The sequence below is a fragment of the Oncorhynchus kisutch genome, linkage group LG4 (genome assembly GCF_002021735.2).
Source record: "Oncorhynchus kisutch isolate 150728-3 linkage group LG4, Okis_V2, whole genome shotgun sequence".
NCBI lineage: Eukaryota > Metazoa > Chordata > Actinopteri > Salmoniformes > Salmonidae > Oncorhynchus > Oncorhynchus kisutch.
The window spans coordinates 60,731,162-60,753,866 of NC_034177.2; the positions used below are offsets into that span (position 1 = coordinate 60,731,162).

A 22,705-nucleotide genomic window follows, 5' to 3' on the forward strand; every position below is an offset into this window, starting at 1 on the left:
TGTAGAAAATAGTAAAAATAGTAAAATAGAGTAGGTGTGTCCAAACTTTGTAAATAACGTATTTTTGTTTCTTATTTTTAAGATTATATATTTTTTTTAAACCTGCTTTCACTTTGTCATTATGGGGTATTATGTGTAGATTGATGAGGAAAACACTTATTTAATCAATTTTAGAATAAGGCTGTAATGTAACAAAAATGTGGAAAAGGGGATCCGAATCCTTTCCGAATGCACTGTATGTGTACAGATGTGTAAATGTAATGTATAATTTGTATTCTTTAACGTAATTTTCTATTAAGAAAAATAATTGTACTTCAATTTCATGTCCTGTTTACAATGTGCCCTAAAGTTTGTCATGTGACATGTATATTGTCTATGTATTCTATTTCTTTATGTATACTTTTTCTAAGACAGAAAGTAGGTGCCAAAGTAACCAAAAGCTCTAGAGAAAACAGGTTAGAAATTAAGACAATAAATGCAAAGATGAATCATTAAAATGAATACATTCTCTCAAAGGAGTTGGTGCCTGACACCACTCTCTCCACATGGCAATATGATAATTATTCAAATGTCAATGGCCTACAGGATGGAGATACATTTATATCAGAGCATACATTGTACTGTAAATATTTAGTTCATCGTACAGAGTCTAACAGTATTTACCATGTCCTCTCTGTCAGGTAAAATGTTCACATTTCCAAAGGAGTCTGACATTGATCATGTGAGGCTACTGACAAAAAGTGAGAGAACTATTCTTCTGTGACAGTATGTCTAAGGTAATCAATGTGATATTCCATACATCCACAAGTGTTTGTATTGCACATTAGAAAGCTTTGCAATGCATATTGGCAAATACCATGGTGTGAGCAGCAGTCAAAAACCTTTGATATTATTTTTTGCTTTATCGGTGGTAGTGCTTGGTAAATAAGGTGTTAATAATATGTGTATTTAGCATTTAGTCAATTTCAGCTGCATAATGTAATTCCAAGGCCTAGCTAATGTCTGTATTATGAACCTCTTAAAATGGATTTCACAGATGTCAAGAGGGTGTTCTCTCTTCTCCATGGCAACTCCAACAAGCACCAATGACTTTCTATTGTTCAAAGAGTCCAATGGTGCCATGCAGCTACCTGTCAGATATGTGGGAAGTGCATTCACAGGGCTGCCAGGCAAGCAGAACATGTGGATGGGACACTCCGCCACCGGACTCAGTCAGGTTTGGATCAATGGGAAGCCAAGTGCAAGGAAGCTGGGATACACTGCGGGGAGTGTGGTGAATGGAAAACCCATCATAATCCTAGGTCAGGAGCAGGATGCTTATGGTGGAACTTTCAAAAAAAGGGAAGGCATTACTTTCCTAAAGTAATGTTCTCCAATTAATTTAATACAAATTATTTTAAGGCAAGTCCCCAGTCTTTCTAACTGGGTTCAGGAACAGAGGGGATGCAACATGATTGAGAACGGTGTGATTGCTTTAAGTTGGCACCCTGGTAAAGATAAAAAAAAACAATCTTTGAGTGCAAACACACTCAATTTATATTTAAAAAAAAGAAGTCAACCAAATCAGTTATTCAAAGACAACAGAAACTATTTTTTTTGTTAATTTACAAAACATTAAAATCTTGTAAACTAAAAGGTACAGTAATTGATTTACACGTTGGTCTGTATGCTCTGTGATTACCTGGGTTGTCTTCCTACAATATGCAGACATTTAAGTTAAAATGGTAACCCAACCATGTTTCCAGACATATAAAAACATCTGGAAATGGTAACCTTATCCTGACCATTGAGACATTACAGGAGCGCCAACAGATAGGGTTGCATTAGAGCCATCCAGTGATTGGTGGACAAGGTACACACCAAAGGTCACCTAAAAAACAAAATCACAACACATTTACAGCATACTCACTGAATGGCCAAAACGGTAGTGAGAACAACAAACAACTAGCCTAAAAATGTATCCAAAATGGGGTCCTTCTGGGATAAGGGATACTGTATATTGAATACTCTGCTGTGTGTTTTCCTTGTCAGTTAATGCTCTTGTTTGTTTTATGTACTCTCCCTACCTCTAGTCTAAGGTCAATGACACGGACGTTGCAAATGCAGTCGACCCAGTAGAAAGTCAGATAACGTGTCATGGGATAGGGACCATCTGAAAACTCAACACACCAACCCTGGAACATATTGTCACACTTTGAAATAAAATGCAACCCCCCCCCCCCCACTGACCTTTCCCTTGCGATAGGCAGAGAGAGACAGAAGAGGCTCTTTGGTCTTGGCTCCTGTGTTCTGATCAACCCCAATCATCTGGCATCTGCCACACCGACCTGCCACCTTCACGTCATATCATAAAGAGTTGATGCAGTTAAAGATTTTTGTTGCCATTTTAGTAACACGTGTCACCATATATGAAAACCAATCTGCATCCTCACCTGGAAATGGGTGTTTCCAATAATCAAGTGTGACCAATCATCTTCCTCAAATGGCTCCAATCCAGAGATGACTAAATTGGCACGAAACCGACTAACAAGCTCATGGATGTTAAGAGGCTGATGGTCAGAGGATTCCTGTCTGTCCCATAGTGGTTAGATAAACCACAAGGAACAAAAAAAAAGTCTGGCTCACATTAATCAATAACAAAATGTTTACCTATGATGATCTTTGTACATGTAATTCACTAGGCCTACATACTGTATAATTTAGTATGTCACAAATTCCAAATGTCCTCCACCAGGAATGTGTGAGGCCCGTAGGCAATATAACATGTTATACTATACCTGCTGGTGATGTGTCTCTGAAGCAAATCAACACTGGCATGGTTGATCATTAAGTACTGGGCTTCATTCACCAAGGAGAGGGCAGTGGACGAGACCCCTGGGGCAATGACAAATAAGTCTAAATCATTATGAATTTAAGAGACCAAAGTAATCCCATTGGGGTAAAGCTAATTCCAACATTCATGCATACAAAATAGATTTTTGCAGACAATAGGAATTACTGAAGAAACCATTATGATGGATACCCTAGTATGGTATCTGAACTTAAGTTTACCAAGGACATCTCCCTTTCACCTTTTTCATGGCCCTTTTTCATGTTGCGAATGAAATCAGGACTTTGCCTTATCAGACGACAAGGCTGTCCAAGGAACTCTGAGAGCCATGATGCAGCTTCATCGCCACAATCTACTGTTTGCACCCTTGGGAAGGAGAGAATACAATAACAACCACTACAACATTTCTGAATCAAGGTGATGGTCAAATACAGTGCCTTGCAAAAGTATTCATCCCCCTTTGTGTTTTTCCTGAAGTCAAAGTAGCAGACTTCTGGTAGACCAATGACTATGAAAATAAATGGATCATAATAAATACTGTATGTCATTCCCGACACTGATCATACATGTCTTTCAAGCCTACTCTATACATTTCCTACAAAGACATAGCTAGTGGTTTAATTATTATTATTATTATATATATATTTTTTTAACTCACCTGTCACCACACAACTTGCTTTGACACACACCATGACTCTGGTGTGGCTCATTGTGGTTTTCCAAAGGGACAGAAATTGTGTCCATTCCTGAAAGATAAGAGGAACTCCTTTAGAAGAGTTTATTTTTATTTTTATGTATGACTGAAATGTATGTGAGCGGTGCTGCTGAATAAAGACTCCTGGATTGTCACAAAAAAAAAGACTATATATTTATAATGTCTGACCTGAGGCCTGCAGGAGCAGTGTGTTCGAGGGCAGGTAGATCTGCGGATGAATAAGGCATAAGCGTGGTTCTCTCTTTTGGTTCAGACACACTCCATTACCATTCACCACCATCCAGCCCCGGTCATGGAGCAGTCCCAGAGGGCACACTGGCCAGTCAGTCACCTGCATAACCACACATCACAATTAAAAACACAGAAGAAGTAAGAAGTCAATTGACACAGTATACTGATAGGCACACGCATTGCAATTGTGTTGAGTTGATGAAATAGTCATTCTTTCCACAAATATCCAACAACAGGTAGATCTCTGTGACTTTTATCCAAACATAACATGGGTATTGGAGAACGATCATCATTTGCATTGTAGATTTAAATGAGAGCAAAACAATACTGAAAGAGAAATGTGCACAAACCTCAAACGCTGCACAGGATTTGATTGGATATATGTAGATATTAGTCAGATACTGGGCCTTCCCTAGGCTCTTTGCTTCCTTGGTGATGGCCTTGCCTCCATATTCATTCACAACTGGATCTGTAGAGGCATGCTCTCCATTGTCTATGTGTTTATGTTTCCCATTGGTAAGCATAGTAATCAGACACTGACTGGAACCTTTAGAAGAGGTGTTCGATTTCAGTCTGTCTAGTTTCACTTGGTCCACTTCGACTGGTTTCTCCACAAAGCACTCCACGACGAAGTTCAAGAAGTTTTGGCAGTCCCGGAAGGTTGACATGTAGCCGAAGGATACGCGCACAGATCCTGTTGGACGACCATCAACCAGGTCTACGTCGTCTCCACAGACATGACCCGCCTTGAAGAAAACAGGAGAGGACAACAGTATATTAGGATCAATAATTATCTTCATTGTCTTTTGCACAAACATGCGCAATGCCACCTCAAATTCACTACGCACCTGTAGGTTGCTCTTCACGTCTTGATTGGTGGTGCCAAGGAAGATCTGACAGGCACCGGTGTTGCAGAAGCAACCTGTCCGCACATGGATATTGAAAAGACTAGCCAGCTTGTCCACCTGAGAAGAGGAAAAGGAAAATGGTTAGAAATGTTTATCAATCAGCAGAAATATGAGACATTTATTTTATTGCATTCATAATACCCAGGCTATGTTCATTATGAATCGACTTGGTAAAGTCCTCTTTCACATATGTTTGGATGTGCGAAATTACTAAATGCAAACACTGTAGGGTGCAGTGCATGAAATAGGCTCATTTGAGTGAACCTGAGAGTATCCAACTATTTGTCCGTGACAGTCCGTCAAGTTGAAGTTGAGGATGGCTCCCTGCGTGCTCGGGTTCTCAAACTCGCTGTCGGAGTATATCTGAGCAACTGGTTGTCCGTTGCCATGGCAAAGGCTAGACAGCAACATGTAAGTATAGCGTGCTAAACCAAATGTATGCAGCTGGACCTTGTCCATGCCTCCTGAAGGCAAAAACAAGGAAACAAGGTTACAATACATACTGTAGAATATTGCTCCATTACTTACTGATGTTCAAAAGATTTCTGTCATATTGATGTAATGAACAACCACTCGACCAATGGTATTATTTTTGAATGCATAGGTCTTACTTTGACACTTAGTGTCATGGCAGATGATACTGATGCATTATATGAGCAACTTCGCTTTGTTTCATCCGTGCCTTTAAATTATTCATATGTACATACCTGTGAGTTTGTGTAGAGTGTCAAAACTATGATTTAGAGCAATGACGTTCAGGAAAGAGACGGTGCCATCTTCAAACCTTAAATCAGACGACAAACAAGGTTTATCACCCAAAAAAAGTATCAAACAATACAATGTTATCCTCTCTAAGCCAGGCTCATTCAACTTCATAAAGAATGCGTGTGCATTCACATCCATAATATAATTTCAAGGCTCATGGAACAGTTTACCGGTTAGCGATATTTGGCGTTGGCACGTAATAGTTCTCCCCCGCTAGGTAGGCCGCTGCTGTCCCCCCACCAAAGTATGCTTTTCTTAGGAGGGCAGCTGTGTCATTCCGGACCAGAAGAGCCCCTAAACCTGTGGGGAAGCCAAACATCTTATAGAAGGAGAAGGGAACAAAGTCCGCTGGGTGCTCCTGCAAATCCAGAGGAGAGCAGCTGGCAAAAGAGGCAGCATCCAGCAGGACAAACCACCGGCCCTGGCTGTCACATGCTGGATAGAGCTTCCTCGCCTGGATGCCCCTCACGTAACCCAGGGAGTACTTTCTGCCAGAGAAATTGCTCTGTGCTGGATAACAGAAGAGGTGTGGTGTCTGGCAACTGCTGCATTCACTCTGGGCTACATCTCTGGCTCTGGCCTCTATCTCCTCGGGGGAGACAGGTAGAGAAACCACTCCCAGTGCTGAAGTAACTCCTCTGATGCCGACCACCGAGGTATGGTTATCAGTCAGATAGCAGAACTGACTGGCTGGCTCCATAGCAGTGGGAGGACTCCAGGGAAAGCTCTCAGCGACTAATTTGAGAGCTGCCGTACAGCCAGAGGTGAAAATCACAGAGTATTTGTCAGGAGTGGTGTTAAAATGCTGCAATATCCTGCAAGAAAATACACTTCTGTTCAGGACATATCCTCAATAGCAGGGCACAAATAAGGGTTCACACAGTCACATTCATTCGGGTGGAATAATGATGAGAACTTCTTTCTGCGAAAGGAGAGGGTTTAGCTACCTGTATCTGACATGCTCTACTGTGTCATGCGTCAGTCTACTGCTGGGGTTATGGCTGTGAGGGTTGCCTAAAGACAAAAATATTAAAAGAATATTAAAATCAGGATACAGGAGTATTCATATATACAGTTGAAGTCGGAAGTTTACATACACCTTAGCCAAATACATTTACTCAGTTTTTCACAATTCCTGACATTTAATCCTAGTAAAAATCCTCTGTCTTAGGTCAGTTAGGATCACCACTTAATTTTAAGAATGTGAAATCTCAGAATAATAGTAGAGAGAATGATTTATTTCAGCTTTTATTTCTTTCATCACATTCCCAGTGGGTCAGAAGTTAACATGCACTCAATTAGTATTTGGAAGCAATGCCTATACATTGTTTAACTTGGGTCGAATGTTTCGGATAGCCTTCCACAAGCTTCCCACAATAAGTTGGGTGAATTTTGGCCCATTCCTCCTGACAGAGCTGGTGTAACTGAGTCAGGTTTGTAGGCCTCCTTGCTCGCACAAGCTTTTTCAGTTCTGCAACAAAACTCTTCTATTGGATTGAGGTCAGGGCTTTGTGATGATCACTCCAATACCTTGACTTTGTTGTCCTGAATCCATTTAGCCACAACTTTGGACGTATGCTTGGGGTCATTGTACATTTAGAAGACCCATTTGCGACCCAAGCTTTAACTTCCTGACTGATGTCTTGAGATGTTGCTTCAATATATCCACATAATTTTCCGTCCTCATGGCGGCATCTATTTTGTGAAGTGCACCAGTACGTTCAACTCTAGGAGACAGAACGTGTCTCCTTCCTGAACGGTATGACGGCTGCGTGGACCCATGGTGTTTATACATGCGTACTATTGTTTGTACAGATGAATGTGGTACCTTCAGGCGTTTGGAAATTGCTCCCAATGAAGAATCAAACTTGTGCAAAAACAATTGTTTTTCTGAGGTCTTGGCTGATTTCTTTTGATTTTCCCATGATGTCAAGCAAAGAGGCACTGAGTTTGAAGGTAGGCCTTGAAATACATCCACAGGTACACCTCCAATTGACTCAAATGATGTCAATTAGCCTATCAGAAGCTTCTAAAGCCATGACATCATTTTCTGGAATTTTCCAAGCTGTTTAAAGGCTCAGTCAACTTAGTGTAGTGTATGTACACTTCTGACCCACTGAAGTATAAGTGAAATAATCTGTCTGTAAACAATTGTTGGAAAAATTACTTGTGTCATGCGCAAAGTAGATGTCCTAACTGACTTGCCAAAACTATAGTTTGTTAACAATACATTTGTGGAGTGGTTGAAAAACAAGTTAATGACTCCAACCTAAGTGTATGTAAACTTCCAACTTTAACTGTGTGTGTGTGTGTGTGTGTGTGTGTGTGTGTGTGTGTATACATTGTTATATATATATATATATAAACAAAACAAACAGAAAACAAAGGCAAGTACGATGGAATACCAAGGAGGTTAATAGAGGACCCGGCAGCCTATTTAATTGATGTGGCGCAACAACAGTCTCAGAGTAGGTTCAGGTGCAAAAATAGGAGGCATTTATTTACAGTGCAGGAAGTGCTGAAGAAGACTGGATACAAAGTTGAGTATTTAAAAAGTGTATTAGGAAAAATAGTTGACAAAAATACTTTTTTGAAAAAAAATGTAAACACAGGGCAAAACACCCATAAACTCACACATCTGAGTTTGGCAAAGGTAAGAGGTAAAGGTAAGAGGTAAAGAGCGTAGGGCCTAGTGGTTAAGAGCGTAGGACCAGTAATTGAAAGGTCGCTGGTTTGAATCTCTGAGATGACGAGGTGAAGAATCTGTCGATGTGCCCTTGTGCAAGGCACGTAACCGTAATTGCTCCTGCAAGTTGCTATGGATAACAGCATCTGCTAAATGACTCAAATGTTACCTCAACAAACAGCTCTCCATGAACACGGAGAACAGGGATCCTAAAAGGACCTGCCCTAACCTGGCATACAACTTTAAACAGGTCAATTCTCAATAGACAGTGTTAATAATATGCTTGAATGGTAATACAATTGACATGCAATGGCCAATACTTAACTCGTTAATGAAAACAAGGGCATCATTTACATAAACAGTCCAAAAAATGTATGTAGCAATTCCAGATTGCCCCTTTAATAGAATTGTCTCTTTTTTTTTTTACACTTTTAACAACTCAGCACATTATATCAGTTGAACCTAATTATATTTGGTATGTGAGGAAAGACTCACCATATACATTCCTGGAGATATCCTGATAGAATTCTCTCACCAGTGACTCAGGGTATAGCGTTGTTCCAGCATGATCCAGGTATGTAATGCCTGTCAAAAAAGTTGGTTTTGGAATTTGAGAAATCTTAGGAATGAGTTTCTTCGTAGATAATCACTTATGTGCATCGAATAACAACACTTGCACCACTTAGTGGTAAGTAGACGTATTGCCATAAGCACACAACAACAAAAACAGTAGTCCTGTGTTACAATGTGTCGCACCGGTTTGCGTTGAATCAGCGTAAGTTGATTTACTAACTTTAAAACACGTTTGGCGCTGTGATTGAAGCCCCACGCAAAAGTACTGTACCTTTAGTCCTTGAGAACTCCCGTTCTATTACGTCTTTGAAGCCACTTTTATAACCGTAATGACTCCAAACTTCCTCGAAGCTCTCAAACGTGCACAATTGATTAAAATTCAACGATTCCTTCTCCGTGGCCTCTTGCAGTGGCATTTTCGCGTCTACCTACGTAAAATGTGACTTTGAAGTTCGGTCTACAACGTAACTTGCACATGACAGTAGTGGTAGCTAAGAGACACACACTTACTCATTGACAAAGTTCTAAGTCCACACTGCATCTCTGACGGACAGTAACAGTCATTTGTATCTTAACGATTTACCTCGCGTTCCTCAGTTCAACAAATCTCGATAAGGGGACTGAGATCTAGGTCTATGACAGAGATAACAGGAAATGGAATACAACTTCGACTACAGTACGCATGGAAGTGGACTGAGACTGTCAATAGGGGGCAATAAGTGAGCAAAACACATTACTGGCTAATGAAAATGAAATACTGTGGCTATTATCAATGATTTAGTGTGTTAACCAGAACAATTCAAATTCCTATTCAGTCAAGACCAATGATTTAAATGATTACTTCATTGGCAGTGTGCAAATTTAGGCAGGAAATGCCAACAACGAACAGTGAGCCATCATGCTCATGCATTCCAAAACAAATAATGAAAGAATAGCATTGTACGTTTGAATTTGGTTAAGTTAGTGTGGGGAGAGGTGGGAAAATGATTGTTATCGATATCCTGGCATTGCCAACTTAGATGGAAACCTACTGAGGATAGTAGCTGACTCTAGACACTCCTATCTGTCATATCTTTAATCTGAGCCTAGAGGAAAGTGTTTGTCCTCAGGCATCAAATCAAATTGTATTCATCACATCAGCCGAATACAACAAGTGTAGACCTTACAGTGAAATGCTTACTTACGAACCCCTAACCAACAATGCAATTAAAAAAAATATGGATAAGAATAAGAGATAAAAGTAACAAATAATTAAAGAGCAGCAGTAAAATAACAATAGCGAGACTATATACAGAGGGGTACCGATACAGAGTCAATGTGCGGGGGCACCGGTTAGTTGAGGTAGTATGTGCATATAGGTAGAGTTATTAAAGTGACTATGCATAGATTTGGCATGGAGGGAAGCCAAAGTCATTCCGCTACCCAAGAATAGTAAAGCGGTCTTTACTGGTTCTTAAAGCTGACCTATCATCTTGCTGCCAGCTCTTAGCAAACTGTTGGAAAATAAATGTGTTTGACTAAATACAATGCTATTTCTCTGTGAACAAATTAACAACAGAGTTTCAGCATGCTTATAGAGAAGGGCACTCAACATGTACTGCACTGACACAAATGTCAGATGAGAAGATTGTGGGAGCTGTACTGTTAGATTTCAGTGCAGCCTTTGATATTATTGACCATGTTTTTGAAAAAAAGTTATGTATTATGGCCTTTCAACCTCTGCCATGTCATGGATTCAGAGCTATCTATCAAATACAACACAGAGTGTTTTCTTTAATGGAAGCTTCTCTGATGTTAAACATGTGAATTATGGTGTATCACAGGACAGGTCTCTTGGCCCTCTACTCTTTTCTATTTTTTACCAATGACCTGCTACTGGCATTAAGCGAATCCTATGTGTCCATGCCAATGATTCAACCCTATATGTGTCAGACACCACAGCTAGTGAAATCACTGCAACACTAAACAAAGAGTTGCAGTCAGTTTTAGAATGGGTGGCCGGTAATAAACTGGTCCTGGACATCTCTAAAACTAAGAGCATTATATTTTGTACAAATCATTCCCTAAGTTCTAGACCTCAGCTGAATCTGGTAGTGAATGGTCTGGCTGTTGAGGAAGTTGAGGAGACTAAATTACTTGGTGTTACCTTAGATTGTAAACTGTCATGATCAAAACACCACACTCCACAAAGCAGATCCCGCAGGCTCTACTTTTAGCTTATCTTGATTGTTGTCCAGTCATATGGTCAAGTGCTGCAAAGAAGGACCTACTTAAGCTGCACCTGGCCCAGAACAGAGCGGCACACTTAGTTCTTTATTGAAAGCACGGGGGTATCAATATGCATGCAAGTCTCTCTTGGCTAAGAGTTCAGGAAACACTGACTGCATTGCTTCTTGTTTCTATAAGAAACATTATTATTGTTTGTACAGTGAACTTAAACACAGCAGTGACAAACACAAATACCCCCACCAGGCATACCACCAGGGGTCTTTTCACAGTCCCCAGGTCCAGAACAAATTCAAGGAAACATACTGTATTATACAGAGCCATGATTGCATGGAACTCCCTTCCATCCCATAAAGCGCAAGTGAACAGCAAACCTGATAAAATAAACAATTATTAAAGCAATACCTCACGGCACAACGCCTCTTCCCCATGTGACCTACTTTCTATGTGTTTATACTGACGTACACTACCGGTCAAAAGTTTTAAAACACCTACTCATTCAAGTTTTTTTTATTTATTACTATTTTCTACATTGTAGATTAATAGTGAAGACATAACTATGAAATAACACATATGGAATCATGTAGTAACCAGAAAAGTGTTAAACAAATCTAAATATATTTTATATTTGAGATTCTTCAAATAGCCACCCTTTACCTTGATGACATCTTTGCACACTATTGGCATTCTCTCAACCAGTATTACCTGGAATGCTTATCCAACAGTCTTGAAGGAGTTCCCACATATGCTGAGCACTTGTTGGCTGCTTTTCATTCACTCTGCGGTCAGACTCATCCCAAACCAAATCTAAATTTGGTTGAGGTCAGGAGATTGTGGAGGCCAGGTCATCTGATGTAGCACTCCATCACTCTCCTTCTTGGTCAAATAACCCTTGCACAGCCTAGATATGTGTTTGGTCATTGTCCTGTTGAAAAACCAGATGGGATGGCGTATCGCTGCAGAATGCTGTGGTAGCCATGTTGGTTAAGTGTGCCTTGAATTCTAAATAAATCACATACAGTGTCACCAGCAAAGCACCCCCACAACATAACACCTCCTCCTCCATGCTTTACATGCAGAGATCATCCCTTCACACACACCGCGTCTTACACAGCGGTTGGAGCCAAAAATCTCAAATTTGGACTCCAGACCAAAGGACAAATTTCCACCAGTTTAATGTCCTTTGTTTGTGCTTCTTGGCCAAAGCAAGTCTCTTCTTATTATTGGTGTCCCTTAGTAGTGGTTTCTTTGCAGCAATTCGACCATGAAGGCCTGATTCACACAGTCTCCTCTGAACAGTTGATGTTGAGATGTGTATGTTACTTGAACTCTGTGAAGCATTTATTTGGGTTGCAATTTCTGAGGCTGGTAACTCTAATGAACGTATCCTCTGCAGCAGAGGTAACTCAGGGTCTTCCATTCCTGTGGAAGACCTCATGAGAGCCAGTTTCATCATAGCGCTTGATGGTTTTTGCGACTGCAATTGAATAAACTTTCAAAGGTCTTGAAATGTTCCGTATTGACTAACCTTTATGTCTTAAACTAATGATGGACTGTCATTTCTCTTTGCTTATTTGAGCTGTTCTTGCCATAATATGGACTTGGTCTTTTACTAAATAGGGCTATCTTTGATATACCCCCCTACCTTGTCACAACACAACTATTTGGCTCAAACGCATTAAGAAGGAAAGAAATTCCACAAATTAACTTTTAAGAAGGCACACCTGCTAATTGAAATGCATTCCAGGTGACTACCTCATGAAGCTGGTTGAGAGAATGTCATGAGTGTGCAAAGCTGTCATCAAGGCAAAGGGTGGCTATTGGAAGAATCTCAAATATAAAATATATTTAGATTTGTTTAACACTTTTCTGGTTACTATATTATACCATATGTGCTATTTAATAGTTTTGATGTCTTCACTATTATTCTACAATGTAAATTGTAAAAAATAAAGAAAACTCTTGAATGAGTAGGTGTTCTAAAACTGTTGACTGGTAGTGTATGTGTAACTGATAGATGCAAACACACACGTACACTACATGCTAATGTTTTTAAATGGATGTATATTGTCTTGTCTTTGGTAATGTCTTTTTTGTTATTTGTTATTTTATTAGGATCGCCATTAGCTGTTGCAAAAGCAGCAGCTACTCTTCCTGGGGTCCACACGAAACATGAAACATGACATAATACAGAACATCAATAGACAAGAACAGCTCAAGGACAGAACTACATACAGTACATTTGAGCCCAATAATTCTGAGCCCAGTAAGACTAGCTGTTGCCATTGACGTTGGCTAATGGGGATCATAATAAAATACAAATACAAGGAGTGAATTTAAATGAAAGTCAAGAATGTGCATAAACATAATAGAAAATAATAGGCCATTTGCAATTCTATTTCCTGAAAGCTCCATAAATAAAACATGTTTGGCTATTTTGAACAGTCAGTGGTCTTTCACTAGGTCATGCCATCAAAATAGGTCATAACCAGATAAACGTGAAGAAGCTTGGTGCTTATATCTGCAAGATTAAATCGTTTTTTTGTTGGAAGTGTCAGATGTGAGGGTCTTGAAGATGCAGGCTTTATTCTGTTTTGTCATACATTCATAACATCACAACTATTTATGGGTCAATATGTCTTCACCATGCTGCCTCTGTAGCAGCTCCTTAGCACCTTCTTGCCTTCAGTTTCATTCACATATGATTACGAAAGAACTGACGCACGCACACACACACACACAGACACATTCATGTTGTCATGTCTATACACAGAAATGCAATATTGTTAATTGTCACTCATGTTACTCATGCATGAAAGCTGTTCTTTTTTTATCCCTTGGGTGCAATTTTCATTTTTACACTAAGCAAAACAATCTGTAACACTTTACTATAGGTGTCCTTATGCATGCATTCATAAAGCTTTTATAACAGCTATATAACACATTATAACATTTGTCATAAGCTATCATAAGCAGTTTTAAATAGTTGAGTCACTGGATATAATGGGTGATAAAAATGACTCTTCATCCTGTTGTCATATGCTCTAAAGCCAACTGTTAATAGCAACTGCTGTTATACAGTCTGCATGACAACTGATGTCATATGTTATTACGTGCTACATAAGTCTACATAACAGATGTTATGTAATTTACCAACCTCTGTGTCACATTATTACATTGAATGGAATGATGGGCATCATAACCATGTCATATGCCCTTATAGAGTGTGCACAGACACCTTAAGTAAAGTGACATAAATTTGAGGTGTTATAAAACAGTTATGAATGTGCTTATACTACAGGATGAGTTGAGAGTATCACAAAACTGTACCATTCAAAGGAACTCCAAGAATTATGGGCAAATTGGATCGCAGATGTACTTATAATGTTTTTTTTATTTAAAAAAGGACAAATAATACCGACAACTTGCCAAAAATAACACAAAAATGTTGAAACGAAATGGAAGCAAATAGAATTGTACAAAAAAAATCAACGTTGCTGGGGCACAACAGGATTTGTGACAGCTGTGAAAAAAAGGTAAGATGTGCAGGCTACAATAACAATGACAGTTTATAAAAAAAAGGGTAGGTAACAGACTAGATACGCCTGCTACGTTAGGTTACTGACTAGGTAACAAGGAAGTGTCTGAGAGCCCTGCTCTACACAGTCCAAACAATGTTTGGTGTTTTGTTAGATAGTATTGCCACTAGCTAGCCATTCACACCCGTAGTGGCACGACATGAGCACGAGCTGCCCCCACTGTGCCCCCAACTATGCATAGCTAGGATGGCGGATTCTACAGAGCGTGGCTAGCTACTATCCAAAATAAACAACAACAAAATCTAACGTTAGTGGTAGAAGATGGTGCGCAGAAAGCCCACCCGCCTGGAGCTGAAGTTGGATGACACGGAGGAGTTTGAGAGTGTCAAGAAAGAGCTTGAGAGTCGGAAGAAACAGCGAGATGAGGTGGATGTTGTTGGCGTGGCGATGTCGAGTGACATGGTGGGAGCCGGTAGTGGAACAGGGGATGGGAAGACACGGGAACAGATGATCAATGAGAGAATAGGCTACAAGCCCCATCCTAAACCCAACACCTTGCCATCGCTCTTTGGAAACCTGCAATTTTGGGTTCCTAATGGACACATTACATACAGGCAGCTAAAATGGTTGGCCCCTCCTGCACTGGTGTGTGGTTGGCACCGTGACTGTGCTCTTGACATGGTCAGGGGTATTTGTTTACCTGAGAAGTATATCTCTACAAAGAAATGTGTACTTTGAGGATCATATTGCATTCATAAGTCTAAAGTAATGTTGCTGCATTTACCTGAAAAGTTATGACTTGCGATGCAAAGGGTGGCCTTTTGTACAATGTAATGTTTGATGGCAGGGGTCGTGTACAATGGTTTCCCTCCTTTATTACAAACATCCAGACTTGGTAGCATCTGTGGAAAGATGGATTAACTGAATGGACTTTAACTAAATCAGTCATTACTTACAATGGTATGATTGTACTTTTATTTGCCTTCAAGGCCACATTATGTCAAGGACAGGAGACTGCAACAGAATCAAACAAATACAATTCTTGAATGATAAAAAAACCAATGCATAGCTAGCAAGCAAGAGATAGTGGTGCCAGGTAACTTATCTAATTGTCGCCCAACTTCGGACAACCCCAAACTTCGGATGCCCTCTAGCGATTGGAGGGCTAAATCACCTCGAGCTCCAAATTGAATCTGTCTGGAAAATAACAATAATGTATATGTGCAGACTGTGGTTACTACATGCCGCACCCACTAGATGCTGTGCCCACTATGCACCACTTACTACATACCGCGCCCACAGCCATTGAGGCAGCTAGCGCTGTCTCTGGCCAACACTCCAGCACAGTAGGTGGCGGTAATGCACCAACGGTGGATGCCAACCGTTGAAAAACCCCACCACGAAGAAGGAGGCTGCTAGTTAGCTAGGGGACAAGGTACACAGTGTCCTTCGCCTTCACCTGAAAGCACCTGGCTGTGAATGATTACCACTGCTACACCTGGCTATCAGCGGAGCCTTTTCTGGCAGCGAAACAGTTAATTCAGCCTCATTTACTGCCTTTCAAAAAAACATAGCTGATATGGCTGACTTGCTTAAACAAATTTTGTTTCTACTGACAATTGAGATGTACACACTATGGGGATGACGAGCGGATAAAAGGCCATCCTTAATTTCGATTAAGACATTAATGAGCGAACTAGGATAGATGTAGTCAATATAACTATTTGTTCAGCACTTTTGAAATGTACAGCACCAGAATTCAGAACAAGGGCCGTTCTTACAGTATTCTCCCTGTACACCAAGTCAGAACTGCAGGATAAATAAAGGGGGCATATAAGCAGCTCTTACAATATTCGATGATTACATTTCTTTAAAACAGGCTATAGGCCTGTGCACCACCAAGTCAGAATAGTAGGCTAAGTTATCAGGTGGAGGGTGAGACACATTGGTTACTAACAGCTTACTAGGCAACATTGGTTACTAACAGCTTACTAGGCAACATACACTTGATATTTCTTTATTAGCTACAGTATACATATCACCATAGCATATTACATCATTTTTGCAGAAGCACACAAGACATTTTTGGACTCACCTTGTTGTGCTGTGCTCACTTGAACAGGAAGTTGGCGCGGCGGTCCTTGTCATCAAACTTTGTCATCAAAGTTTGCCATTCTTTGGATTTATGGTGCTTTCAAGACAACTGGGAACTCTCAGGTTGAATCATGACGCAAGTGATTTTATGGTCGGAGCTCTAGAATGAGCCCCGAGTTCCCGACTTGGAATTCCGAGTTGGATGACTGTTCAAAAAGTATTTACCCAGTCGGAGCTAGTTTTTTCCTGGGTTCCCAGTTGTCTTGAACTCACTGATGTCTGAGATTTCCCAGTTCCAAGTTTCCAGTTGTTTTGAACGTGGCAGAAGTCATGCTGGTTTGACAGCATGGCCAATGTATTAAACCTTTTCTGGCCCATGTTGTTTAATGTTTATCCTTTTAAGCATGGAAAAGAGACCCTTAAACCCAGACTTGGACCACATACCTACTCCACATAGCAGGCTAGTGATTGCTTTGCAACGCTTGCAGCTAGCTACTGATTCATTCCAAACTACTCATTGTTGAATTTGCAATTTCCAACTTGTGTAATGTTTATGTCCAATGGCCAATGAGCACTCGGGCTCCCAAGTGGCACAATGGTCTAAGGCACTACCCTTGGGGCGGCAGTAGCCTAGTGGTTAGAGCATTGGACTAGTAACCGAAAGTTTGCAAGTTCAGCCGACTTTGCCAGAATTTTACCAGAATCTCCCCAGAAGCGGCCCGATGCAATTTTAAATAAATGTATACAAAATTACCAGATTTAGTCATTTCAAATATTACTATTGTCACACCCTGACCATAGTTTACTTTGTATATTTCTATGTTTTGGTTGGTCAGGGTGTGAGCTGAGTGGGCATTCTATGTTTCATTGTCTAGTTTGTCAATTTCTATGTCTGGCCTGATATGGTTCTCAATCAGAGGCAGGTGTTAGTCATTGTCTCTGATTGGGAACCATATTTAGGTAGCCTGGGTTTCACTGTGTGTTTTAGGGTGATTGTTCCTGTCTCTGTGTTTGCACCAGATAGGGCTGTTTCGGTTTTCGTTACGTTCATTACGTTCTTTGTTTTTGTAGTGTTTGTATTGATTCGTGTTTTACGTTTGTTTATTAAACATGGATCGCAATCTACACGCCGCATTTTGGTCCGACTCTCCTTCACCACAAGAGAATCGTTACAAAATCACCCACCACAACAGGACCAAGTGGCGTGGTAACAGGCAACAGCAGCAGCAGGAGCAGCGTGACAACAGGCAACAGCAACAGCGGCGCAATGAGGATTGGACATGGGACGATATATTGGATGGCAAGGGTTGCTACACATGGGAGGAGATCCTGGCGGGAAGGGATCGCCTTCCATGGGAACAGGTGGAGGCAGCGAGGAGAGCAGAGGCAGCCGGAGAGAGGAGTCGGCGATATGAGGGAACACGGTTGGCAAGGAAGCCCGGGAGTCAGCCCCAAAAACTTATTGGGGGGGGGCTCACAGGGAGTATGGCTACGCCAGGTAGGAGACCTGCGCAAACTCCCTGTGCTTACCGGGGGGCTAGAGAGACGTGTTATGCAGTGGTGCGCACGGTGTCCCCAGTGCAGGTGCATAGCCCGGTGCGGTATATTCCAGCTCCGCGTATCGGCCGGGCTAGATTGAGCGTCGAGCCAAATGTCATGAAGCCGGCTCTACGCATCTGGTCCCCAGTGCATCTCCTTGGGCCGGCTTACATGGCCCCAGCCTTGCGCTCGGTGTCTCCGGTTCGCCTGCATAGCCCAGTGCGGGCTATTCCACCTCGCCGCACTGGCAGGGTGACCGAGAGCATTCAACCAGGTAAGGTTGGGCAGGCTCGGTGCTCAAGAGCTCCAGTGCGCCTGCACGGTCCGGTCTATCCAGTACTACCTCCACACCCCAGCCCTCCGGTAGCAGCTCCCCGCACCAGGCTTCCTGTGCGTGTTCTCGGTCCAGTACCACCAGTGCCAGCACCACGCATCAGGCCTACAGTGCGCCTAGCCTCTCCTGCGCTGCCGGAGTCTTCCGCATGTTCAGCGCTACCAGAGCCTTCCTCCTCTCCTGCGCTGTCGGAGTCTCCCGCCTGTTTAGCGCTGCCAGAGCCTTCCGCCTCTACAGCGTTGCCGGAGTCTCCTGCCTGTTTAGCACAGCCAGAGCTGTCAGTCTGCATGGAGCAGCCGGAGCTGTCAGTCTGCAAGGAGCTGTCAGTCTGCAAGGAGCTGCCAGTCTGCATGGAGCAGCCAGAGCTGCCAGTCTGCAAGAAGCCGCCAGAGCCGCCAGTCAGCATGGAGCAGCCAGAGCCGCCAGTCAGCATGGAGCAGCCGGAGCCGCCAGTCAGCATGGAGCAGCCAGTCAGCATGGAGCAGCCAGAGCCGTCAGTCTGCCAGGATCCGCCAGTCAGCCAGACTCTTCCAGATCCGCCAGTCAGCCAGACTCTTCCAGATCCGCCAGTCAGCCAGACTCTTCCAGATCCGCCAGTCAGCCAGACTCTTCCAGATCCGCCAGTCAGCCAGACTCTTCCAGATCTGCCAGTCAGCCAGGATCCGCCAGTCAGCCAGACTCTTCTAGATCCGCCAGTCAGCCAGACTCTTCCAGATCCGCCAGTCTGCCAGACTCTTCCAGATCCGCCAGTCTGCCAGACTCTTCCAGATCCGCCAGTCTGCCAGACTCTTCCAGATCCGCCAGTCTGCCAGACTCTTCCAGATCCGCCAGTCTGCCAGACTCTTCCAGATCCGCCAGTCTGCCAGACTCTTCCAGATCCGCCAGTCTGCCAGACTCTTCCAGATCCGCCAGTCAGCCAGACTCTTCCAGATCCGCCAGTCAGCCAGACTCTTCCAGATCCGCCAGTCAGCCAGACTCTTCCAGATCCGCCAGTCAGCCAGACTCTTCCAGATCTGCCAGTCAGCCAGGATCCGCCAGTCAGCCAGACTCTTCTAGATCCGCCAGTCAGCCAGACTCTTCCAGATCCGCCAGTCTGCCAGACTCTTCCAGATCCGCCAGTCTGCCAGACTCTTCCAGATCCGCCAGTCTGCCAGACTCTTCCAGATCCGCCAGTCAGCCAGACTCTTCCAGATCCGCCAGTCAGCCAGACTCTTCCAGATCCGCCAGTCAGCCAGACTCTTCCAGATCTGCCAGTCAGCCAGGATCCGCCAGTCTGCCAGACTCTTCTAGATCCGCCAGTCTGCCAGACTCTTCCAGATCCGCCAGTCAGCCAGACTCTTCCAGATCCGCCAGTCAGCCAGACTCTTCCAGATCCGCCAGTCTGCCAGACTCTTCCAGATCCGCCAGTCTGCCAGACTCTTCCAGATCCGCCAGACTCTTCCAGATCCGCCAGTCTGCCAGATTCTTCCAGATCCGCCAGACTCTTCCAGATCAGCCAGGATCTGCCAGAGCCTTCCTCCTCTCCTGTGCTGCCGGAGTCTGAAAAGCCCCTCTGTCCCGAGCTGCCCCTCTGTCCCGTGTTATTAAGTAGGGTTGCCGTGGCTAGGAGGTCACGGAAGCGGACAAGGTGGGGGAAGACTATGGTGAAGTGGGGGCCACGTCCAGCACCAGAGCCGCCACCGCGGACAGATGCCCACCCAGACCCTCCCCTATAGGTTCAGGTTTTGCGGCCGGAGTCCGCACCTTGGGGCGGGGGGGTACTGTCACACCCTGACCATAGTTTACTTTGTATATTTCTATGTTTTGGTTGGTCAGGGTGTGAGCTGAGTGGGCATTCTATGTTTCATTGTCTAGTTTGTCTATTTCTATGTCTGGCCTGATATGGTTCTCAATCAGAGGCAGGTGTTAGTCATTGTCTCTGATTGGGAACCATATTTAGGTAGCCTGGGTTTCACTGTGTTTTTGGGTGATTGTTCCTGTCTCTGTGTTTGCACCAGATAGGGCTGTTTCGGTTTTCGTTACGTTCATTACATTCTTTGTTTTTGTAGTGTTTGTATTGATTCGTGTTTTACGTTTGTTTAAACATGGATCGCAATCTACACGCCGCATTTTGGTCCGACTCTCCTTCACCACAAGAGAATCGTTACAACTATTATACATTTTATACATACAAAGTATTTTTTTTAAATAATTTTATTTAGTATTTATTTTGTACCCCATTTTCGTCATATACAATTGTCTTGTCCCATTGCTGCAACTCCCTTACGGCCTCTGGAGAGGTGAAGGTCAAGAGCACAAATGTGTCACCAATGTATACCTGGTGACCGTGTCAGCATGCATGCGCCTGGCCCGCAACAGTCGCTGCAGCGAGATGGGACAAGGACATCCTGGCCGGCCAAACCATCCCCTTAACCGGATGACGCTGGGCCAATCGTGCATTGATTCATGGGTCTCCTTGTCGTGGCCGGCACGGGTATCGAACCAGCATCTGTAGCAATGCAGTTTGCACTGTGATGCAGTGGCTTAGACTGCTGCGCCACTCGGAGGCCCCATCCAAAGTTTTTAATGCTTATCAATTGCCTTGCACAAAGTATCAAAATAGTAAAATACTACTTAAACAGGACTCTTAAAGAATTTAATTTAAATCTAAGTGTTATTTTTTTGATCACAAAAACAATGAGAAAATATGGAAAAATAAATTAATAATGAAATGTTAATTATTTAAAGCAGCCTGTGTAATCATATGCCAGAGAGTAGCTACAATCGTCCCGAGCCTCAAGTTATACATTTGGGCCAGATACCTCACACTGGAATTGTCCCGAGCTCAATCCCTGCATCCTAGCCATAAGTAATACTGCCGAAGGTGGCCCAGACTCAGTTCACATGAAGTCGGCAGAGTCTGACTCTCAGCCGAGTTCCCCGACTCTCAGATCCACTGTGCTAGCTGGGACTTTTCATGTGCGAGACACAACCCTTTTGACACCCGTGAACACTGTGGAACTTTGGGTTGACACAATTGTGTTTATGTGCCAAGGTTTGCCGAAGCCCGGTCCACTCTGTGTTCGGTGGCTCTGGTAATCAGTGACGTACCTCGATTGGCAGTTCCCCTTGGGGGTACTTCTGTCACAACAGGCTCGTTTTACACAAGTGGGGGGGACAGAGAGCAAATCGGCCAACTTATTACTCATCCTTGTGAGATGGCTTAGTTTGGAAAAGCTTCCAAACTAAGTTGTGCGTCCATGAGACGGTATAGCCTGGGTGAACCCCAGCCCCTCATGGACACAGAGGCCTCCGGCAAAGGCTGACATAGCACCCCTTTTGGCCATAACCACTGATGTCCCAGTAATGTTTTTGTGGAGTAGCTCACCGGTCACTCGGCCCTCACTCCAGGGGTTAACCGAGCCAAGTACCCGGAGGCTTCTTCCTTATTGGAGGTGCCAGCAAGCCCCACTTCCTCCACCTTCTGGAATTGGCAATAGGAATGTGGTTACCATAATGCGGAGGGAAAGCTAGTAAGCTTCATTAGACGGAAATTATGCATGCTAGAATAACCAAGCGACTCAACGCTAGCTAGCCATGTACAGTATACTAAACATAAGAGCTACCCAAGCAATTCCACCATTAGGATTCTGGAATAGCTAGCAGTAGCTAGCTTGCTGTGCTTGTTAGCTAGCCTGATCTCGAAAGTCCACGTAGGATCGGATCACCGAGGTGGGACTCGAACTCTTCTGGGAAGAGAGGAAATTTGTGCTTAACCAAGGCAGACACAGGCTGCGGGGAATACCCACAGAACCTGGTTCCCCTTTCTCTTTGAGTACAGAACCTGGTTCCCCTTTCTCTTTGAGTAATCTCCCGTAACCGACGACAGAGCACACAGGAGTCGGGAGACATTCGACCCAAACCAACGACCAAATCCAGCTCCGTGTCCTGCAACTCAGACCCAGCCGTGGTATGGGTGATTGAGTCGGTGCAGTGAACAAGCGACTTTGTGAATTTGTTTGTTGTACTCCGTCAATTGAAAATGGAATTAGAGTTTTGAAACATTTGCCATTTTGATGATCTGTTTTGATTTTTGGGTACTGTAACACTTTACTGTAGGGGTCCTTATGCATGCATTTATAAAGCCTTTATAACGGCACATTATTTTGTATATAGCTAACTAGTTTTTGATTCCAAAAAATCTTTTCAACTCTTCTACACAATTTACAACAAGAATACAAATAGTAATGTGACATCTTGGTCACCATAGCAACAGTTGACAGTTG

The 22,705-nt window shown here is 43.0% G+C and overlaps 1 protein-coding gene and 1 pseudogene across 2 annotated transcripts; one reads left to right on the forward strand and one right to left on the reverse strand.

The window, feature by feature from the left end:
* Nucleotides 1–486: 486 nt before the first annotated feature.
* On the reverse strand, nt 487–9,375 carry LOC109889789 (molybdenum cofactor sulfurase). 2 transcript variants are annotated; one of them, XM_031823351.1, is made up of 16 exons: nt 9,219–9,375; nt 8,980–9,136; nt 8,631–8,720; nt 6,397–6,463; nt 5,620–6,264; nt 5,392–5,468; nt 4,949–5,148; nt 4,625–4,741; nt 4,127–4,522; nt 3,714–3,876; nt 3,489–3,576; nt 3,072–3,196; nt 2,778–2,874; nt 2,433–2,571; nt 2,230–2,334; nt 487–1,870 (listed from the first exon to the last, which is right to left on the reverse strand). In XM_031823351.1, the coding sequence occupies exons 2-16, from the start codon at nt 9,122–9,124 to the stop codon at nt 1,775–1,777; spliced, it is 2,550 nt and encodes an 849-aa protein (XP_031679211.1). In that variant the 5' UTR covers nt 9,125–9,136; nt 9,219–9,375; the 3' UTR covers nt 487–1,774. The 2 variants fall into 2 exon arrangements, with proteins under 2 accessions (XP_031679211.1, XP_020337094.1); XM_020481505.2 differs by having other exon boundaries at nt 8,980–9,375.
* Nucleotides 9,376–14,706: 5,331 nt separating this feature from the next.
* On the forward strand, nt 14,707–22,416 carry LOC109888746 (anaphase-promoting complex subunit CDC26 pseudogene; annotated as a pseudogene).
* The last annotated feature ends 289 nt before the right edge of the window (nt 22,417–22,705 follow it).

Coding starts and splice junctions, on each gene's coding strand:
- LOC109889789 (XM_031823351.1), bottom strand. CDS start 9,124: ATGCCACTGCAAGAGGCCACGGAGAAGGAATCGTTGAATTTTAATCAA. Junction 8,721..8,979: donor GGAGTTCTCAAGGACTAAAG/GTACAGTACTTT, acceptor CTTTTTTGACAG/GCATTACATACCTGGATCAT. Junction 6,265..6,396: donor GTAGAGCATGTCAGATACAG/GTAGCTAAACCC, acceptor ATTTTCTTGCAG/GATATTGCAGCATTTTAACA.